Source organism: Tribolium madens, unplaced genomic scaffold (genome assembly GCF_015345945.1).
Source record: "Tribolium madens isolate multiple individuals breed KSU strain unplaced genomic scaffold, Tmad_KSU_1.1 Scaffold_11;HRSCAF=98;Tcas5.2_LG3b, whole genome shotgun sequence".
Lineage (NCBI taxonomy): Eukaryota > Metazoa > Arthropoda > Insecta > Coleoptera > Tenebrionidae > Tribolium > Tribolium madens.
In genome coordinates this window covers 2,604,064-2,626,644 of record NW_025400975.1, presented here as the reverse complement: position 1 = coordinate 2,626,644, position 22,581 = coordinate 2,604,064, and the positions used below count along the sequence as shown (strand labels likewise).

Sequence of the window (22,581 nt, the reverse complement as noted above, 5' to 3'; positions counted from 1 at the left end):
TCACTAGTTGTGGGTGACGTGAAATAATGACATAATAGAAAAATAATTTGGAACAGCAGTTGCCACTTGGGATGGACAGTGATTGACAGCAGTCGGACCATTTACTTTTTTTTCAAACAAAATTTCTAGAACATATCAGAAAGAAGAAAAATTTCATACTACAAATTAAGACATTTTGTGAAAAATATACTAAAAATTTCTATAAATTAAAAAATTTGATCAATTAATCAATTAATTAATTAAAAAATTGTTAGTAATAGAGACATGTAAATTTGTTTTCACTGAATCTTTTACTCTTCAATCCTGATCGGGGTTCAACATTGTAGAAAACAGAGTGTGAAGAATAGAGAATCTCGATCGCATTTAATCACATTTAATTTTGACTGATTATTAACTACTTAATTATACATCGAATCGCAAAATTGATTTTTTTTTCTAGCTTCTCACATGAATAAATAAATTAAACACATTAAAAATTAAAAACTGAAAATTTGATTTTTTATTCCACATAGAAAAATATTCTCTTCTCTTTAAACCGAAATTTTTGAGTTGTTTGGGAGCAAATCTAACATTGACTTTCCCTCCACCTGCAAACGGTCGAGTGCCCCTTAAGGTTATTGCCTTTGTCTAATTAGTATAAAATAATAAAATCCCTTAATGATGCCACAACTATAAAGCGCYGTTTGAAAATAAGAAAAAASMTAATCGCCCCACGAGCAGTGGTTTGAAAGAGTAAAACAGCACTTGTCGTGAATATTATTATGGTGAATTTTTGTGTTTGTTAAGACGCACATGCATGGTTTATATGTTTACTYGCAAATTTTAAATATCAATTATCCCTCAGGAGGTTTCTTCCATCAAAGTCTGGAATGCAAAGGTTTATGTCAGATATACGAGCATTTTTCTCGACTCGAGTCTGAAAATATGAGCGTCCTTGCACCATTGTCATGTTTATTGTTGCGTTGCAAAATAAACCAACAGCTTGTTCTTGTTGTAGGGTTGGGGAAAGTTTTTCTTGCTTATCTATTTTAATGGTTGGACATCCATTTGAGCWCTTAGTTGTTAATGCATTATAAGAATATTTTGCAAGCATAAGCAGCGAAGATAAGTGAGGAGTTTTTCGCGCTTTATATTGTTCAAGAGCAGCCATATAATTAAGAATTTTTTCAAGTTGAAGTATGCTATTTGAAGCAAGTCGTAAATATCGAAACGGAGTCAAAGTACGATGAGTTGCTTACAATGAAACCATATCGAAACCTATGGTATTTTCTTTATAATGTCTTCGTTGAAAAACTATCAGTGCTCATTATTGTGACATACCAGACATTTTCTTGTCATTCGTTCCAATTCTCTGCTCGTAATGTCGACTATTAACCATAATAATGCGAGATAAAAATGAATTTCCTGAAGTCGAAAGAGACAATAGTCCAAGTTGCAGGTTGCTCATACTAACTCAATTTTATTTAATCGTAAATTTTACACATGTTGACGGCAAAAGTAAAGCAGACCGCGAGCAAGAAATATTTTGTTTTATTATGGTACACGGATCTGGATAATAAATTGTATTTTTATCATATTGATTTTATAGCCTCTTTATTTTGTCTCGCACGTCTGTTCTGGTGACATTTGAATAGCAACAATGACCAAGGACGATCGTACCTTTACTGTTCACTTTGGAACAACCAACGCGACACTGAAAACCAAGCGAAATTGGTGCAAGCTTTTACAGATTTCAGGGCTGAAAAGCTACGACTTGGGCAAAAAATTTGGACGCTAAACGATCACAAATTAATTTGTAGACGTCTAAATGTAATCAAGGTTTAACTCAGGCAATTTGGTCTCTACCTCTTTGTAAGAAGACGAATAAAAAATAAGTCTCAAAAACTTATTTTGACCGAAAATAGTTCGTAAAGTTGTACTTTTCGGGACTCATATGGCATTTTTGCCTTATTATACAAGTAACTATTAAGTAGAAAGTATAAATTAACTTTGCTTATCGGCCATTTTTTTTAATAAAACTTTTGAAAGTTTTTTCATGTTTCACAAAAAACTCAATTTAATTAATGCATTTTTTAAATATCTTCGGCACAAATTTTTTTAGAAAACGTAGATAACGTAGATTCTGACATTTGTTCCATTTTCTTCTTTGTTTTGTTAAATGACATAAAAACATGTTGGCAAGTTACCAAAAATTTTTGCAAAATTTTAAGAAAACGTTGTTTCATATAATTTTTGTTTTCTACAGAGCCTTCATTAGAAGTGATGAAATTGTGCAATTTTTACATTCGTTTTTCAACGTATTTCTTTACTACGTTTTTTTTCTATAGCAGATGTTTGATCTATTCAAAACAAAAGGTTAAGAAACCTCAAGGGCAAGGGTAGATAAAATAATTTTCCTACGACGCTAACAGAAAGTAAGTTTTTCCACCCTAATTTCAGAAAGAAAAATTACCTTCCTGGACAGTAAAAAATTAACCTTCTAAATTTGTCAAGTTTACAATAAAAATATATGTAACCTCTCAGGGAAGTAAAAATTTTACCTCCCGCGAAAACATGCTGCTAGATTTAATGGCAAAATTGAGATATTTAGAGAAATTGTTAGTTTTGAAGTTTTTCTTGAAAAATCGCAGGAAAAATTATATGTATTTCATTAAAGGAAAGTGTTTATTTCTTCCTGAGTAGTTATTTATTCCACCTGTCGGAGGGAAAAATACACTTTCCTCCCTTGTATAATAGGAATAACTATTATTAACAAAAATTATTTTACAAATAAATGTTAAATCTAACACGATTTTATTTTTTTAATATTTTAATGATAAAATACACAAATACTATAGAAAAAAAAAGTATTATACACGACGATGAAGATAGCTTATCTACACGTAAATGACTCTCCACTCGTAACTTCGTCACTCGTGAACTTAACATTTTCACTCGTCAATAAACAATTTCTTTATCTTCTTGTATAGTAAATAACTATTGTTTTGTCAAACTTAAAGATTACAAATTTCAAGTTGACAATAACCTTCAACTCAGTTTCAACACTGAGAAAATAAGGAGTAAAAGTAGGGAGAAATATTTTTGTTTCCCGGCCCTGGAAACACCTTTTTTATACATAAACTAAAAAAAATTGCCATATTTTGCCAAAGTCAAAACATACTGTCGTTGTTTACATAAATAATCAATTTTCTGAAACGGGCAAAACCAATAGTTTTTTGATTTTGGGGTCGCTGGGAATTTTATTTTGAAAATTAATCTTGAAAAGAGAACAATTTTTTCTCTTCTCGTTTCTTCATATTTCAAAAACGGATAGTTGTAAATTTGTTGAAAATAAAGACATTTCTTTATAAATTGTTTTTAATTTTAAGTTTTAGTTTTTTACGGGGGGTGTCAGAACTTGCGCCCTAAAGAAAAATTTCAAATAAGATAAGGTACCAGGAGCATGGAAAAAATGTTTAAAAAATTCGATCTGTCAAAAGAATTGGACATTTATTTTTTGACATTTGACATTTTTTTACGTTTATTTAATGATACTTATGATGTTGTATATGTTTTTTTTATAATTATTTCCTTGTTTCCTCTTCTAATAGCCTGTAGCAAAAAAAAATTAAAAAATTAATCTTCCAACAGAAATAAATACGAGTCAAAATGCAAAATTTAAACTCTCATAACTTCAAAATTTTTACTGTATGTCCAAATTCCAATGCTTTACGATTTGTTATTCAAGAAGAAGGAAAAAAATAGAGCATACATTTATTACTATTATAAATGTATCTATTTAAAATTTTAGAAAAATCAATTGGTATAGCTTTCTTGAATTATTTTGGTGAAGTTTTGGTCTTCTATGTCAACTTTTTTATTATTATTTCTATAAGGATTTTTTTGGTTTTTAAAGAACAATGTGATATACTTAAATTAAGTATAAGAATTACGTACACTCAGTTATACTTAAAGTATAACTTCATATTTATTTGAAAACCAACTATTGAACTTAAAATGTAGCTGTTTACAAGGGTTTAATATAGACAACCAACAATACGACAATTTTCTAAATTTGAAAAAGATCAGAATTGCGACTTAATTGTGACGATTATTATGGTACTTATAATTTATTATTAACGTTTTTAGTAGGTTTTGTACTGTTTTGTACTCTTGGCAGTGAAAAAATAAAAAGAAGAAAAGAATAAACAAAAGTAAAAAAATAAAAAACACAAAACTTTTCATATTAAAGTCGATTATTTTAATTCGTAGTTTTGAAAATACAAAATTTTACATTTTTCCTGCAACATCAATTTTTTGTTTTTCAAAAAAATCAGATTTGTATTACTCAGACTTTTCTTACATAATTTGTTTGTTCCATGAACTTCTTAAGAAATGCGAAATGTGTCACTAAATGGTGGGAAAACTCTTTTCGCTAACTTTACAACAAATATTTACACAAGCTTGCTTTATACATTGAACGTTTTGTCAGATTTTAAACATAAAAATCTTACTTAAATATTCAAATAGAGGATTTAAAAAGTAATTCAAAATGCCGTTTAATTATAAGTTTTGTGTTTTTGCCTCGCATCGCTTACCCCGTCCTCGCCTTCTTTCCGGCTTTGCCTTCCACTTTCCCACACTTGTCCATTTTCGCACATGCGGTACTCACATACCTACTAAAAAAGCCCTCACAACACACACCGAAAACCGTCGTGACTTGGCACAGCAAGTCCTCGGTGTTGTTCAAACGGCGCGATGTTGCGATCTGTTCGACCGGAGTTCTTAGACGGTACCAGCCTAAGGTCTGAATAGTCTCAGGAAGGGACTTTATTGTGCATTTTTAACCGCTTGACGAAGTCATTTGCTGCCTATACAATAAAGTCTCGATTTTTTAAACTGTTAACAGCTTGAATCATAAACCAGAACCAGTCTCGGCGGCAATCAGACTCTTTACCACATGATAAATTATTGTCATCAATTTCATTGGAATCAAATGTAAGAAATGTTTTCGAGTTGTTGATTTTTGACCGCGAGCTAGGTCAACGTGGATTACATGCCGTACCGTGAAGAATTCACCTTTGTATTGAACTAAATCAATTCTCTGAGCGAAACGTCCACCAAACGGATTTCGGTACCTGGGGCGAAAGACACGACTATTTAACGCATTTTGCCGACGTTCAAAGAACAACTACAGTAATAAACCTGCTACAGAGAAGGCAACTAGCAGGAAGTTAATAGATACAATGGCAGCCTGGGGGCGTCTCGAACAATCACTGAAAATGGGAGTGCAGACGAACAGGTGAGACGATTTCGAGACACAACTGATGACAATTTTACCAATTTTACTAATTCTCACAACCATGGGCTTAATTATTGCTAAAATGACTAAATAGCACTGTAAGTAAATCTTACTGTGATACTTCTGCCATAGATTTAACTTTATGGTAAGGCTGGATTACTGTTATAAATCCATTTATCGATTCATCGGCAATATTTCTACAATAATACGGTACAGAACTGGCAGTGCTTTTCTTAAGGTGACAGGAATATTGCAGAGATTGTTCCAGATGATTCAAATTTTTCWGATCCTTGATAAAGACTCAAATGGTGAATATTTACARAAAAKTTATTTGTTGAATGAAACAAACTCTGAACTCGACCTGAAGATTAAATAAAAAGTGCATAAATACAAATGCCAAGTCAACTGAAAACATATGAGAGAATAAAACAATAAGTAACAGTAACAAAAAGATACATAATAAATTATGTAAAAGACAAGAATTGTAGGAAAACTTTTAGTTTATAGAATGCTTATGTTAATTTATGGTTATTATTTGTATAATATTAGGCTTTAAAAAAATTTCCGATTATTTTGTTAAAGGAAGAAAATAATTTCTCAAAAAAAAATAAAAAGTATGGAACCAAAGTAATTATTTTTTGAAAAAACTAATTGATGAATGATAAAGTATTATCCCTATAAAAATGTGACGTTTTATTAAGAATAAAATTTTATGAAATTTTGTTTTATTTTTGGGATCTGCAAAATTTTTATTTTTTTAAATAGCAACCCACTATAAAAAAATTAACAAAGGCAATTATTCAAAAATTACAACTATCTACATTTAATTAAATTTTTATCATTTTTTTTTCATGTTGATTGCAATTTTGACAAAAAAAACTCTAAAAAAACACAATGTCATTCTTAAACCACGTTTACGAGTTTTATAGCACTTTAATTTTTATTAATTATTATGGTTTGAAGGCAAATGATTAAAAAAATCCGCTTGGTTCCATACTTTTTATTTATCCTGTATGTATTATAAATTGGTTTTCTGGGCAATTCTATACCATGAGTAAAACAATAATTAATATAAAAAACTTTATTCAAAAATAAATAGTAAGTCACGTTTTTGTCAAATTGAAAAAAGGGCTCATTTTTAATAATCGCTCTAGGGCTCAGTTTATTTTGTAGAGAATATTTAGTAACTTTTTTTTATTTAAAAATATTTAAAAAAACCGTTCGATACTGTTTGTAAATATCCCAAATGTATTTAAAAAAATATGCTTCAGTAATGAAGAAAGTGAAGACTTAAGATTTTCAAAAGTATTTATTGATTTAACTAGTGCAGTTAGCAGTACAAAATGTCAAATGATGATATACAATGTACTCCTCCAGAATTTGCTAAAGCAGCAAAAGAGACAACATTATTGGTAAATGTTATGGTAAAAGTAAAAACGCCTAGGCGCAAAAAGAGTTTCTACTAAAGAAAAATTAACTTTAGTGAAAGTTATTGATATAGTTTTTATGCCGAAAAAGTTACTTTTTTATAATGGTATTTTCATTAGTTTATTTGGCGAATTGAGACTTGCCTGAGTTCAGTAATTTTAACTCTTTCCTCTTTATAAGATTTATTTTGTTTATTTCAAAGACAGTTATTTTTTATAGTCTGAAACTTCGTTGAAATTTTGCAAACACATTTAAAACAAGACGATTTTTTTAAGTAGTGGAAAACAAAGAACATTAAAGACGTTATGGTCTCTGTATTCAATGTTAAAAGCAATAGTAATTATTAACAACGACACTAACATCAGTAAATTTGCGAAAATAGTTGCCTATGCAGGTAGGTAAAAAGTGTTCATGAAGAAGTTTTAGACAGATCAATCCCAAAAAAGTAGAGTTTGACAAAAATGTACAAAAAAGTTGAACTTTACGGCCGCAAAAGAGCTATAGAAACTCCATTTTTGTAACGAACCCCTAAAAAATATTTTTATAAACCTTGGCTCATAATGTAATAAAAATTTTCCTGATTTTAAACAATTTTGTTGGACTGAGTCGGAAAATTACTAAACTGAGTCTAATAATAGTGCTTCCATGTTTTTTTTAGAAAAAATGTCGTGTCTTGTTAAATCAACATTTAGATGTGTTTTTCGGTTCTTTTTAATTATTTTGTCTCATTTCTTAATAAAAAAACATTTTCAATTGCCTCTAAACATAAAAATTTTAGTTGATTGCCTATTTTTGGTCACCTTAGCTCTCATTTTTTGCATTTTTTTGTAGAAAGATAATTAAATTACTCTTTTATACATTGTTCTCACATATAATTGATTAAAAAAAATATTTTAGAATTATTTTGACAATTTCAACTAAAATTACTAGCCTGTGAAATTAAATTGGCAACAATGTGACAAAAAAAAATCTTGTCAATTTCTATAATTTCTGTCTGTTTTTCAACGATGTCAATTTAAATTAGAATTCACAGAAAAAGATGAATTCTCCGTRTTTGTTTGTCTTCGGGTTTAGTMAATTGTGGATTTTCTTATCTTCATCCAATATTGTAACGATTTAARTTTTTGTTGTMTTTYTGAGTAATTTTTGAAACTTCTTATCAACGCAAACCATTCCGCGAAACACTTTAATTCAAGAAAAGTTATGTACTGAAACAAATTGTTTCTGTCTGCTCTGCTCCTACTCGTAAATCTAGCTAATTGCATAAATACATAAATGGACAACACAAACACAATACTAATTTCACGATACATTAACAATGATAGCTTACTGCTTATTACACCAAATGAATTTTAAATTTACACATTTACGTTACATGAGCCACTTTTTTCAATTACTCCCAATGATTTATCGTTTGAAATGAGAAAGTTTTCAGAGAAAAATGTTGCATCACAATTAGCTTTAATTTATTCACACACCTCGTCGTTGTTTTTCAAGAGGTTATTTACTTGACATTTTTTGAACTAGTGTTTCGGATATTTCACTTGAAGAAACTCTTCATTAATCTTAAAAGAGTTCATTAATAGTCATCCTCTAACCGGATTCGGAGCTAGCACACAAAGAAAAATCACTCAACTGTGGTAAAAAGCGAAATTTCTTGAGTGCATCACCGAAGAATAAGAATCCCTTCTTCACTCGCATTCGAAGTTCGAGTACTCATCAAAGTCACTCAACCGATTCTTCAGTTAAATATTTCGGATGTGATTAAATTAAAAAAAAAACACATTTGTCTTACAAATCCCTTTAATCAACTATTTAACCAACGCTTCTACTATAAAACTTAGCATTATCTTCATTGAAGTAACAATTATGTTAAAACTTGTCACTGAAATATGAACAGTGAATAAATAAAATATGTACACAAAACGCACTCCACATAAAAACCAACAGGTGATTATGGCAATCTCGACAATCACGCATTAAAAAATACAAAATCCCATAGAATACAACTAATTTGTTACAAAATTTCACTATCATCTACTTCACCTACGAGTAATTTGTTATTCTGTCTAACAATTCCAATAAATTTCACAGGAGAATGAAAACAACTAAATTAATTTATTATTTATGATCACATAAACTTACAAATGGCTTTGCTTCACTATTATTCAAAACTAGTATACAGGGAGTTTTCTCAATACTACGAAAAATTGCAACCACAATGTTTTACAAGCTTTGTGCGCTTATTTTCCGATAATTACTTTATTTTTACTTCGGGAACAAATTAAATACACAGTAAAAATAATAAATGCACAGTAAAGACAATTAATGAATGTCTAGCAAAACTAATTAATTTAATATTCACACATTTACAAACAAAATGTTTCTGAGCAAAATCGGAATACCGCAAAGAGTTCAAAAACAAAATTGTGGTGACAGTGCAAAGAGTGGGCGCTGATTAGACTGATTACCATTTCTGCACAGTTTCCAGCCCTTGCTAAAATCATTCTTGCGCAGGGGCGCTTGCTAATACATAGGGGTGCGCCAGAACTCGCGCCCCAGAGAAAAATTTTAGGTAAGGTAAGATACCAGAAACATGGAAATAATGTTTAAAAAATTCTATGTCAAAAATTCTTGACATTTATTTTTTGAAATTTGACATATTTTGATGTATATTTAATGATCCTGATGATCGTGTATATGTTTTTTTTTAAATTATTTAGTAAAGGTACAAAAATTTTGCCAATAAAAGCCACAAATAACACCGAACAGAATTACAATTTAGGATATAGCTTCCTTGTTTCCTCTTTTAATAGCCTATAGCAAAAAAATTGGAAAATTACTTTTCCGACAGAAATAAATAGACTCAAAGTGCAAAATTTAAATCCTCATAACTTCGAAATTTTTATAGATAAAATTTTTTTAACATTTTTTCCATGTTCCTTGTATCTTACCTTATATGGCGTTTTTCTCTGGGGCGCGAGTTCTGGCGCACCTGTATACTACCCTCCAATAATAATAAAGATTCAATAATATAAAACTAAGTACCAACATTCTTGCGCAGGGGCCATACATTGTTTTGTAACCAAGACTGAAAATTCTTTAAATTTTATGTTGTTTTACTAATTTTGATTAAAGTTACTGAGCGTTTATTATTTTTACTGTGCAAATTGGAATTTTTTACTGAACTTTACTTTACTTTTTTACTTAGTATTTTTATTTTTCTGTGCAAAATATATTATACTGATCATTTTTAATTATTTTCTGTGCAAAAATTAGTTAAGTACTGATCATTTATCATTTTATACTGATCAAAATTAATTACTTATCGTTCTATTACTACCCTTTTACTTCTACCAGTGGCGTGTGTGTATTTTTCGATGTAAAATGTGTAGTTTTTTCGCAAGAAAACACCCTGTATATTTCTCATTCTTATCACACTAGCACTGTATCACAAAAAGACTATCTCTAATAACCCATATTTAGTGGAATAGTTTATGCAACTCCACTAAATCAAAGTCAATTTTCCTACTTTTGAGGTTAAGCAATCGCAAACCAATCATTTTAGGTGAATGGTTAAGTGATTTATTTGTATTCTGTTTCTTTATTAGTTGTGACAAAGAAAAATTTTAATAAAATCTTTAAAAAGCCTCCCATTTATTGTTAATTTTGAATTGTTTTATTACAATTTTTTCTAWATGCTTTTATTAGTGTTTTTCGGTATTTTTGGGAACAATTTCAATGTACAGAATTTGTAAATTTCTCAACAAACGCTTCTTTCTATTACTGTATTATTTTTTGTTTGTGTCTTACATTATTTTCATTTGTTTAATATTTTGTGAAAATGTGAAGAAAAAAATTAGGTTTTTTTTCAGAGTTTCAGTATTTTTCTTATCATTCCAACATTTTGGTTAACTTTATAAAGAAATCATAGTCTTCTGATCCCTCAAATGGAAATTTCTCTTTTACACATAAACTTCGCCCCTTTTGGACGAATTATTGACATTGTTCTGCGAAACCACCGACGTCTTCCTACTCCTGGAGCCGTCATTCGACGGCGTCAACGACGTCTCCGCCACAGCCCCCATCGAGGCCGTCGCCGTCGAATTCTTGCTCTCTTTCGAGCCYCTTGACGACGCCTCCGACACATCACTACTCCGACTCGTCAACTGCATTTCCTCTTCCGCGGGGGCCAATTCCGTCACCACCGCCGACGTCGGCGTCGACTTCTCCCCCTCAAAAACGGAAATAAAACTCGACTTCTTCCCCTCATCACTCCTGGCCATCAAAGGGCTGTTATGCACCGACGTCAACCCCAGACTCGTGAGCTGGGAGACAGTCATGGGGACGCTGACGGGAGTGGTGGTCAACACGGGCCCCAGACCTGGGGAGAGAACAGCCTGGGCTAGGGCGGCCGTTCCCGGTTGGTGGGGGTGGAGGGTGTTGTTGACCGAATTGGAACCGTCGAGTTCTTGGATCGGGGACAGGACCACCTGGACCACGGGGCCGTCCCCGCTGGGGTAGGTGGGGTAAGCGGTTTGGAGGTGTGGCATGAGGGTGATTCCGTGCGACATCTGGTTTTGGATGTTGGCGACGTTGGCAGCAGCGATGCGGTTTTCACGGTCCACCACTTCTTTTGTCACGTCGGGAGTGGGGATGCGGGGGCGGTTACGGACTTGCATGGGGGCGGCGCCGCTGAATTTCGAACCTGAGCAAAAAGATACTCGTTATAAGAAAAGGTGAGGTCTAATAAAACAATTACATGAATTAATTTTCGAAATATCAGTAACAAATGACAACTCTTCAAGAGAACGGAAGATACTTATATCGAACATTTATTTTAGTAAATAGTTAATTTAAGCAATGTCAATTTGAGTTATTTTATTAAAACTTAAATAATTACAAAAGATGTTATGTTAAGAATTGTTTTTGGAAGCTATCTTTGACTTTTATTCATTAAAATTCTCATTATAATAGTTGACAAAACGAGTTTTTGGCAAATAACTACGAATGTGTTTGATTTGAGATAGGGTTCTACTTAGAAAAATGTTCGTTTTTTAATTCCGCTTCGAATGATATAAAAATAAACAGGGGTAATTTAAAATACTTACCTTTGGAAAGTTTGATAGTAAATTGTGCACACCCTGTAGTAGTTCGAGTGAACCAAACAATTAACAAAACTGTTAGACTTTATTTAATTAGTACTTAATATAAATTTTATCAAGAGGGCACTATTTGTATTTTTTATTAATTTCTATAAGTAAAGGTGCAAAACCGATTTTTTTTACAGAAATGCCTGAACCGATTTGAAAAGCAATTTGGGAATATGTAAATAACTAAAAACACATCCAATGATAACAAAAAATAACAGCATGCCATTTAAAAAATTATATTATTATAACGTCACATTTTTCTGAAATGCGCCCTAAAATATAAATATAAAGTCTACAACATATTAAAATTCTAACTTAAGTAATGGTTGAGCTACAGAAGACCGGAGCTGAGATATTTGCTGTATATTTTGGATATTTGTCTTTGCAATTTTCTCGTTAACTATTTGTCGTAGAACACGCATCTTTTTTTGTATAAGATAGAAAATTAAATTTCCTTTTCAACGGTACTAAACATAAAAGGCTAGCACCAACAATTCCGGAGCTATTGGCAATAGACCGCGCTGGGTACCAAAAATCGACCAAAACCTTGACAAAAACCGAAAATTGTTAACTTTGAAATTGAACTAGAAAATGTTTTGTACATTCCTAGAGGTGCTATAAAAGATTCAAAAAAGCGCATAAAACGTTATTAGGTCAAAAAATTACGAATTTCTTGTGTTTTTGAAAGTGATTTCGATTTCGGTAATTGAAAGGAAATAAAGGATTTTTTTCGAATTTGTCCAATGTTATAATTTAAAAAATTGTTGTTTAATCGTACGACTAAAAGTCAGTTTCTTGTGTAAACAAGTGCAAAGGGTGCAAAAAAATGGTGACGGTGGAATTGGCTATATTCGAATTACTCTGTGACGTGGCGAATGGGAGAGATTATGCAGTCCCAAATGTTCATTAATTTTATATCTACATCACATTATAAGTCTAAACTGGTCAATTGAAATTATCAAGTGCTCAAATAAATTTAATAGTTGCTGTAAGTGTCTTTTTCATTATCTACAGTATGTCCCCGGATTGAGTTTACAAGAGGACTTTTTTTCTCTGCTTTTTAAGTCCTATCACATTGGCGGTTTTATTATTTTGACAATGATGTCACTTTGACAAATGAGTTTACGCAAGTTAAATAACAAAAATGTTTGCGAAAAACTCAAAGAAACAGCTTTAAGGTAAAAACTAAAGTCATTTTTAACTAGAACTATCATTATTTAATTAATAAATTAATTGTCAAAGTGACATATAGTTGTCAAATAATTAACACCGCCAATGTGATAAGACTTAAAAAGCAGAGAAAAATTATTTTAAGTCCAAAATCAAGAGAAAAATAAACTTTTGTTCCTACTGAGTTAGAATAACGAAGTTTTAATTACAGATTTGCTGGTTTGAAGTAAAGCAAAAACTTTTTTTCCTTTGCAGTTTTGGTGTAAAATCAAAGATAAAAAATTTTTCCTCTTGTAAACTCAATCCGGGGACATACTGAATATTTCAAAGAACTTCAACAGGTAAACACTTTAATTTTAAATGTAAACAATTAAAGATATGATTCGGTGGGGTTGTCATCAATGCGGTTTTGTAGGTCAAGAATTTGTATTCAAACCAACCGCCTTATTAACAAATAATTCTCTTAGTAATTACGAAAATTAAAAGGCGGGGAATCTGATTAAAAGGTTATTCTCAACATCAATGAAAAAAGTTGTTATTTGCCTTGTATTATTAATTTTCGGTAAATATTTATAAAAAATATACCTTGTTTCTTCTGATTCCTTCCCGACCTTCGCCCCACTAGTCTATCATAGATGGACATTTTTTGCGGGGGTGTTGCCCCTGGCAATTGGCCATTTTCGGGGTTTGCATAAACCGAATTCCCCCGATGTCGTCCAAACAACCCCCCTGAGGAATAAGCCGTCGAGGCTGATCTAATCGAACCCATGCCAGTCCTCGAAATCTGACGAGTGAACCAATTGGAACTTTTCCTTCTCTCCACAATTGGAGTGTCCACACTTTCCTATAATTGAATTATTTTTAACTAAATTACACTTAAATAAAAATGACGTACATAATCGGCATACATGTCGTCGTGAATGAGCGACTTTTTTGGTGCCAATAAATTGGCATAGAGCCCATCTGTGGTCTTGATTTTGTACATCTCAGCCGACCCTTTGGGTTCCTCTTTCCGGTAATGTTCCGACGCCACTGTGTATGGCAGTTCTTTGGGCACCACCTCGTCCCAGTACTGGTCCTTGAGCAGTTCGGGATGCTCCTCATGCATTTCATCGACAATCATGTAAGCAGCCTGCAAAACAATGACGAACCTTGACACCGTTAAATCAATTTAATTAACTTTGCGGGAAATTACGCCGAATTAGTGTCGTTTGTCTGGCAAAAAAACATTATGTAAACATAGTCACTACAGTGGCGGCGTGTCAGGGGAAAATAGAAGTTAAAAATAAAATAATTTATTTTCTACTCAATGTTAAAGAGTGCTTTTATCAACTAATTTCAGTAGATAAAGTAGTCTTTTATCGTCTAGTGAAATTAAGTAATTTTTATCTACTGTTTATATTCCAAGAAATTCTGGTAGGTTAGTACAAAATAAAACGAAATATTATACACGACGATAAAGATTGTGAAAAAAGTCCACTTGTGACTTCGTCACACGTAAACTTAACCTTTTCACTCGTAGATAAACAATTTCTTTATCGTCTTGTATAATAATTATCTATTACTAGAAATTTAAATTATTTGACTATTATTGAATCGTAAATTACAGATTTTATATAATTTTTACCTTAATAAATTTTTATTTGTACAAATGTTGATCTTTTCGCTATATAAATAATGTGTATAAGTAAATAATAGTGAACCAATTTTAAATAAATCACCCTTTTGCAGCTCTGGTAAGCAATGCGCAGGTCACTATTGTGGCATGTCGCTGAGAAGAGCTGAGATTTTTGAAAAGGCTAGTACGTAATTCAAAATGTTTTCAGACCAGAGAGTAACTTCGACTCGAACTTTTAGTGGGGTAGGAGGCAGCCCCGCCTTTTTTTATTAATCCAATAGGAATTAATTTTTCAATTTGGGAATACTGAAATCTGTCAATGTCAATTATCAAATTTGCAACGGTGTCTTTTGTAATAATTCAAGATTGCAAAAACGTCAGTTTTTTTAGTGTACAGATTTGTCAACAAGAAATTACCACCTAGGATTTGAACATTTAGGAAAATTACGTTTTTCATGTTGTTTGTAACTAGAATTTTCCGAAGTAGTTTTGTATGCCTAAGGTTGGTTATCCCTTGTTGTTGTCGGTTGACGTCAACCTGCTGTCAACTACCAATTAAATTATGCATACAAGCTGACAGGTGACTTAACCTAAATTTTGACACTAGTTACGATATCTTTTGTTTGTCACCAGTAACCAACCTAATCAAATTTAGAGCAACCTATTCACAAATATCCCTAAATCCTAGGGGGTAATTTCTTGTTGATAGGGCAATAGTATCTGATTATTGTTGAAATAAGTAAATATGTGCGTCTTGAGGATGGATGTATCTATGAAGAAGGTAACTATTAGAAATTGTTAGGGATCGACCAGTTTAATAACAAAGAAATTTTTTCGATTTCTCGATAAGTTATATGCAAAAGAATTAGGAGCACCTCATCAAGACTTACATAATATTTATTTGTATTACAAGGAAAGAAAGTGTATTTTTTCAAGTAAAATACGACTTGTCTAGGGCAGTACCCACTCAGGGATCAATGTAATACATATACTTTTTCCTACCACCCAGCAAGAAAAACTTCAATACTAACAATTTCCCAATTTTGCCATTAAATCTAGCAGCAGGTTTTTTAGTTAAGGTAAAATTTCTACCTCCCTGAGAGACTTTATATACCGGGTGTCCTAGGCAGGCTTGGATATAGGAAATTAATATGGAAAATTAGTTTTTATTTTTTTCCGGCTGCAGAAGTAACCAAAATGAAAATCTGATTAATGGAGCTTGGAGTGCTTGAAGAGGGCTATCTTACCGACATTTTTGTCAATTGTCCAATTAACTCCATTTGGGCGAAAACGACCCTCAAAAAATCAAAATTTGAATTTGCCGGGTTAGCGTTACTAAGAAACTAACTATCAAGTAAATGTTGTCAAAGGAGAATTTGTCATAATTTGACTTGATAGTTCGTTTTTTAGTAACGCCAACCCGGCAAATTCAAATTTCGATTTTTGGGGGGCGTTTTTGCCCAAATGGAGTTAATTGAAAAATCGACAAAAATATCGATAAAATAGCCCTTTACGAACACTACAATCTCCATTAATTAAATTTTAATTTCTGTTACTCCTGCAGGCAGAAAAAAATAAAATCTAATTTCCCATGTTAATTTCCTATATCCAGACCTGCCTGGGACAGCCGGTATTTTTATTGTAATTTTGACAGATGAGGGAGGTAATTGGCCACTTTCTTTTATGGATGGAAAAACTTACTTTCTGTTGGGGTCATAGGAAAATTAATTATTAATATAGTTTTGTAAATTCCTGGAATATTAAATATGAGTGGTTAACTGGAAGCAAAACACAAAAAAAATTCTTTTGGCCATTTTCAAGTCGTGGTGAGGAAGCATGGTCTAAAACTGTGATATGACAACTTAAAAAAAATACCAAGGGCAGCAGAAAGACACACTTAAAATCAAGAACATATGTATGAGTAACAAATTACATCTCCAGGATAAATAAAATATAGCCACAATCGTTGAAAAAAATTGAAAAATTTTAAAAAGGTTAGTCGATTTTTGTATTTTTCTTTGCCTCCTCTTAATAAAAAACTACGAGCCGCCACTGGTCACTAAACTTGACATTGACGACTTTAAAACAGTTTATCCCAAAGAGTGTCAATTATAGAGTGCGGTTTGCGGTCAGGGCCTATTATTAAATATAGCGAATTATTTGATCACCTGTTCGGTGGCCATCACCGAAGGTGTTTGACAAAAAATACCGTTAGAGAGGAAAAAAGAGTAAGTGAAGTAAGTAGAGGTTACTACACTTTACCTTGATATGTCTGTCAATGAGCCAATTCAATTCAATATCGTCGTCGTCTTCGCCGAATGGATTTATCAAAACTTCGGCCACTTTCAGCCATCCGACGTAAAAACAAAACTGTAAAAGAAATTTAGCAAATTTATTCGATTTTACTTTTATTGCTTACTTGTATGGCGGTGAAGAAAGGGAAGTACAAGTCGTGTTGTTCCTTTGTTCCTTTTACTACAGGCTGGTCAACTGTAACGAATTGGCGGCCCATCAACGCTGCTATGAAGTAAAGATATAACGCTAAAGAAACAACCTAAAATCAGAGCAATTGTCATTAAATTACAAGTTGTTGAAGATATTTTTCGTCCACTACCCCAAGCCAGATTATCTGGATACTCATGAGTTGAAAAAATCTGACCTACAACACCTGATTTAGAATTATTTTTAATAAAATTTAAAAAATTGGCGAAAATACAAGCATTGGTGTTGCGGCGAAGAAGATAGCGAAGGTAAGCTAGATAATGAAGAATTTTCATTTACTTGATCCACATTAATAAAGCAAAAACTAACAAACTTTTTCAGTTTATACATATTTCAATTATTAAATTAAAATAATAATCGATAAATTTTCAAATTAAGTTTGAAAATTGCACGTTTTTTTTACACAATATGCACTGATAGAAAAACATATTTCTCTTGTTTACCATTTTCTTAATTTCAATTTTTTGATTTATTTTTTTATTGTATTACCGATCTATTTTCATAAAAAAGCAGTCTCCAAATTCTTCTAACCTAATAGGAAACATAAAATCTAAGGCTATAAACAAATAACATTTCTGTAAAATTTTGATCTATTGTATGGAAAAATCGCCATTTTAACAAAAAAATTCAATTGTATTTTTTTCAAAACGTAATGTATTAATTGTAGAAAAAATTGAAAGATTTGATTGGCTTTTCTTTGTAAAAAAAATTGTTTAAGTTCGTGTTTGGACGCATCAAGACGCTATCCCGTCGCCAATCAGATGCAAGCATTTTGATGTCATATCAGACAAATCAAAGGGTTGTTTAATCGTACGACTAAAAATCAGTTTATTGTGTAAACAAGTGTAAAGAGCGCAAAAAATGGTGACGCTGTAATTGGGTAATATTCGAATTACTTTGTGACGTGGCGAATAGGCGGGATTTTATAGCCCTGAACAAAAACCTTTTAGGTACACCGGAACTATTACGAAATTGTTTTTGTGCCGTTTTTGAAAAAATTATTACAATAACGAGTCAATTTTAGCCAAGATCTTGTACAAATCGCTTGTCCGAATAAATTATTACTTATTTGGTGGTTCAATGCAAAACTGTGTTGAAATTGGGACTGTTCCATAGTAAGTGTGTGTTGTGTATTTTCGAGTGCGTAATAAACATTTAGTAGTGTGCGATTTTTTAAATTTCTAGTGATTAGTGAGTGCCAATAGAGCGACAAGACAATTATGCTACAAGGATCCGGATTAAAGGATAAGTCAACAATGACTTTTACTTTTTTTTTTTTAAATTACTTTTTTAAATTTTTTTAAATATTTTCAATAACTGATTGAACTGATTTTGTGTCCGTTTAAGAAGCAGAGGCGAATTGCTATAAAGGGTAGCAGAAGAAGATGCCATAAAAGTTAGTGCATTTTATTTTTTTGATTTTTTGTTTATTGCAAAGTGCAGTGTGTGAATTTGTGATTTTTGTGTGCAACAGTAAGTATTTATTAAATTATGAATAGAAATAAGTGTGCGTTTTAGGTAAAATGTATTTTTTTTCAATTTTTTTTCAAAATTTGTACAAAATGAATGCAAATTTATTTTTATAATAATTTTAACCGAAAAATTGAATCTTTTGTCGATATTTAAAAAAAAACATCAGCAAGAACAATTATATTTTCTATTTTAATAGCACATAAAAATATAGCAATATTGATAAGAACCCACGATTCCACGATTTTTTGTTGATATTTTTGTTTCATTGTTATTATTTCCCGTTAAATGACGCAAAATATAGGTAACACTTTTTTATCACAAATTGAAAGTTGTAGATCACAAACAATATTTATGGGCGCATAAATTTTTATATGCTATTATTGTTATCAATTTTATTTTACGTTTTGACACGTACAAATCTGGTAATTTTTAATAAGCACAATATTAAAAATAAAATTTCACAATTAAAAATGTAATTCAAAAATTCGAGGTAAAAAATAATAAAAATGCTCTTTTCTTATCAGTTTACATCCTCTACCGTCAGAAGAATTAGTGCGATGAATAATGGATTTGTGTAATTAGAAAAATCTCAAGGTTGCGTACTTTGTCCTTTGAAACACATTTTTAACATGCCTAATTAAACCTCATTTTTTCAAATATTAACGATTCGATTTGAAACATTTAAAGAAGATTGTATGTAAATTTCCTTGAGAACTTTTACACTTGATTATTTCCTATTCTTGATTTAATCTGTTTGTTTATATAATAGTACCTTGTTACCGTAATTGTCTCTTAGTTTTTAGGAAACTAAACGCTTCATTTTATCAACCTTCATGCTTGGTAAAGTATTCATGTCTGCATTTAATCGAATTGGATGATTCAGAATTTCTCAAAAATCACTTTTGGAACCAAATAAATTTCCGGTCGAATATTTCCGTACCATTGATACCAAACTAGGGTCAACAGACCGGTTTTTGAAAAGTTGCTCGAATAATTGATCACCTTGAGAGTTGCACTAATAAATACGTTTATTTAAAATTGAATTTAATCAAATATCTCATGAGATGTTAGTAAACAGTGGATAATTAGTGTGCAGGAACAAAAATTAATTATAATATCATTGCCAAGGTCGGAAAAAACCCAACGAAATTAATAGGAGGCAACAGTTTTTAATTTTTTTTATTTGATTACGCAACGTGAAAATTTGCAGCTGAAGGAAAGCAAAAGTAAAATTTAAAATTTCTCTCGATAATTGCTCATTAAATTAATTATGAATTAATCTGAATTAAACATGACCTTTGAAAAACTCACCTGTGTATAAACCAGGGGCACACACACCGTATCATATCCAATCAAGGAGCCCAGACGTCGTCGAATTTCCGATAATTCCATCAAAATCGTTTGGACTAATTGGTCGCTATTTATCAGATTTTCTTTTCGTGCCCTTATTATAAGATTCGTTGCCCACACCAAAGGCATCCAGTATTTTGACATCGGTGTTTTTGTGTCCATTAATTCGAAAATTTTCTTTTCACTTTCCAACATCAGACCTGAAAATAAAAGGATTTGCGGTGAAATTTAACTTCCTGGAGATGGTTTGATATTGTTGGCGCCGTCCGATAATTTTATATGCGATGGATAACTTTCCAGTTCCAATTAAGTGGCTTGTAATGCGTTATAGAAGAAGTATTTTTGAACACAACATCTCTTGATACAATTTTCTTTATGAGGTTGGTAGCAGAGTCAATGACCAGTAAATGTCAAACGTCAAAAACAATAAACGATACAATGGTACTATTATAATAAATTAATTATTTGAAAAGTGAAATTGTTTATAAATCATTAAAACACACCTAGGGAGTCCAGGATTTCTAGTAATTTAATTTTCTCGTTGGAGGTTTAACCTGACCTCAATTTTTGTGGTCAACGCATCATAAGCACAATGGAGGTGATGATAAATGATTTGCACTCATTTTTTATTGAAATAAATCAATGCCATTTCTTGAATCTACTTTTTGAAAATTCTGATTTTTTTTTATCTATTATTACTTTGTTGTTTTGTTTATTTTGTTTAATAAACTAATTTTGGTCAAGTTTTTTTTAATAATAAAAGAAAAATTTAGTATGGCGAGTTTTATATTTTTTGTATTATTTGTATTAGTCAGTACTACCAACTCAATTTCGAAGTCACAGACCACTTCGATCAAAAATTTAATTGAAATAATGTAAAAATTGTGTTTTTTACTAATTTCTTCATGTCATGGCTTTTAGTAATGTGGTAAAAAAGCAAGAAATTTCTCTTTGAAATGTGTGGAGCCGTGTTTTATAGAAATAATTATTGTGACATCCTAAATAATTCAGGTTCAAATAATTCAGAACTAAAAAAAAAACCTATCAAAAATTTTTTTTTAATTAAAATAGACAGCAAACTCTATTATTGATAACTTTTGTTCCCTATTTTAAATTGTGCTTTCAAGAAACATAAATTACTAATTTTTTAAAATAAAAATTGCGCAAATTTTCCAAATGTTGTTCAAAAACCAGAAATTAAAACCTATAATTAGTTTCCTATACATGTCCCGCCATTAACAAAAGTCGAATTCAAGGTTTTTTTAGCGCTCATTAAATAATTAATTAATCCCTCAATGGAAGTTGACCAAAATAAAATGAGAGATTTTATGAATCAGATTTTCTTAAACATCCTGTAAAATAATGTAGACGACTCAAATAGACACAAGAAAATAAAAACAAATATCGTCATATTCTTTATTTGGAAGTTGAGTAGCCAGAGTAGCATTCTTGAATTAAATATTTCACATTTACGAAAAAATTTAATGTGAGTCACACTTAAGTGTTATTATTATCGTATCTACGAACACATTATTTTGTCAGTCTTAATAATTATATAATACCTACGCAGTTTATTGATTGCGTTATTTAAGTTTTTAAACAAAATAGTTACTTACTCATTTAATGTCTGTCTAAAATTTAGAAGATTTTTTGTTTAAACATTAATCATTACTTTTTTTATATTATCAATAGTTCGAAAACGAGCTTGTCCAGTGAGAAATTTGAAATCAAAAATAATTTTTTTTTTCCAAATTTAAATTTGGCGCAGTTGTTTTCGTGCTCACGATCGAACCAAAGACATAAAAAATCTAAATAATCGCTTGTTTGTTATTAACACGTGTCCCATGTTTTTCTATAATTATATACAATATTTAATTACAAGTACCCATGGATTCATTAACGTAAAATAAAAACAGCAATTAACTCATGTCTTAAATTTATTGCCTCTATATTTAAAAAGTCATGAATATGTATCGTCATGCAGAATTTGGCTGCAGCAAAAACCAGTTTTGCAGAGCATAAACCCACACGAAACGCTTTTTCAGAAATTAACCCACGTGGTTTTGCGACCTAAACGCCTTAATTTGGTAGTCTTATGATTCAGCGTTGAGTATTTAAAATTTTCTCGTGTTTAGTTAAACGTAATTCCCATTGTCGCCTCAAAACGCACAGTTGAGACCGGATATTCGTGATTTTTTTCATATAAATTAAACTGAAAGGAAGCTATTCAATGTTCAATGTTAAAACGAGAACATCCTGTTTGATTGCTATTCACTTTCTAGATGCACTTAATCTATTGTTCTCGTTAAAACCAAAAATAATAACATTTCAAAATCGAAATTTTGAAAATAATTTATTAAATTCATAAATTGAACATCTAAAACCCTTTTTTTCAAAAACTGTTTATTTTTAAAATTTTGTAAAATGTTTTTGTCTAATCCTGGAAATTTAATAATTTTCGAAATAAGCTTAAATAGTTATTTATTCGACGAGTTTGAGTGTAAATCGGGCTCTTTATTTGACCGAGTGGATTTTTAAACCAGGAGTGTAACGAGGTGGAATAAAGCGTCTGATTTACACTCAAACGAGTGGAATACAACATTTTA

The 22,581-nt window shown here is 31.1% G+C and overlaps 2 protein-coding genes across 4 annotated transcripts in view; both read right to left on the bottom strand.

The window, feature by feature from the left end:
• Positions 1–4,673, bottom strand: part of LOC123003793 (protein Shroom) — a 157,034-nt gene extending 152,361 nt beyond the window's left edge. Inside the window, exon 1 of the mRNA XM_044396790.1 lies at positions 4,578–4,673. Coding sequence (XP_044252725.1) covers positions 4,578–4,630 — 53 coding nt within the window. The 5' untranslated portion in view covers positions 4,631–4,673. The remainder of the gene's footprint in view (positions 1–4,577) is intronic.
• A 5,241-nt stretch (positions 4,674–9,914) lies between these two features.
• Positions 9,915–22,581, bottom strand: part of LOC123004919 (bestrophin-2) — a 27,958-nt gene continuing 15,291 nt past the window's right edge. For all 3 annotated transcript variants that reach the window (XM_044398452.1, XM_044398467.1, XM_044398458.1), the window contains 6 exons: positions 19,937–20,175; positions 17,070–17,204; positions 16,913–17,020; positions 13,928–14,164; positions 13,618–13,876; positions 9,915–11,417 (listed from right to left, as the gene is read on the bottom strand). In XM_044398452.1, the coding sequence (XP_044254387.1) occupies positions 10,675–11,417; positions 13,618–13,876; positions 13,928–14,164; positions 16,913–17,020; positions 17,070–17,204; positions 19,937–20,175 (1,721 nt within the window). In that variant the 3' untranslated portion in view covers positions 9,915–10,674. The remainder of the gene's footprint in view (positions 11,418–13,617; positions 13,877–13,927; positions 14,165–16,912; positions 17,021–17,069; positions 17,205–19,936; positions 20,176–22,581) is intronic.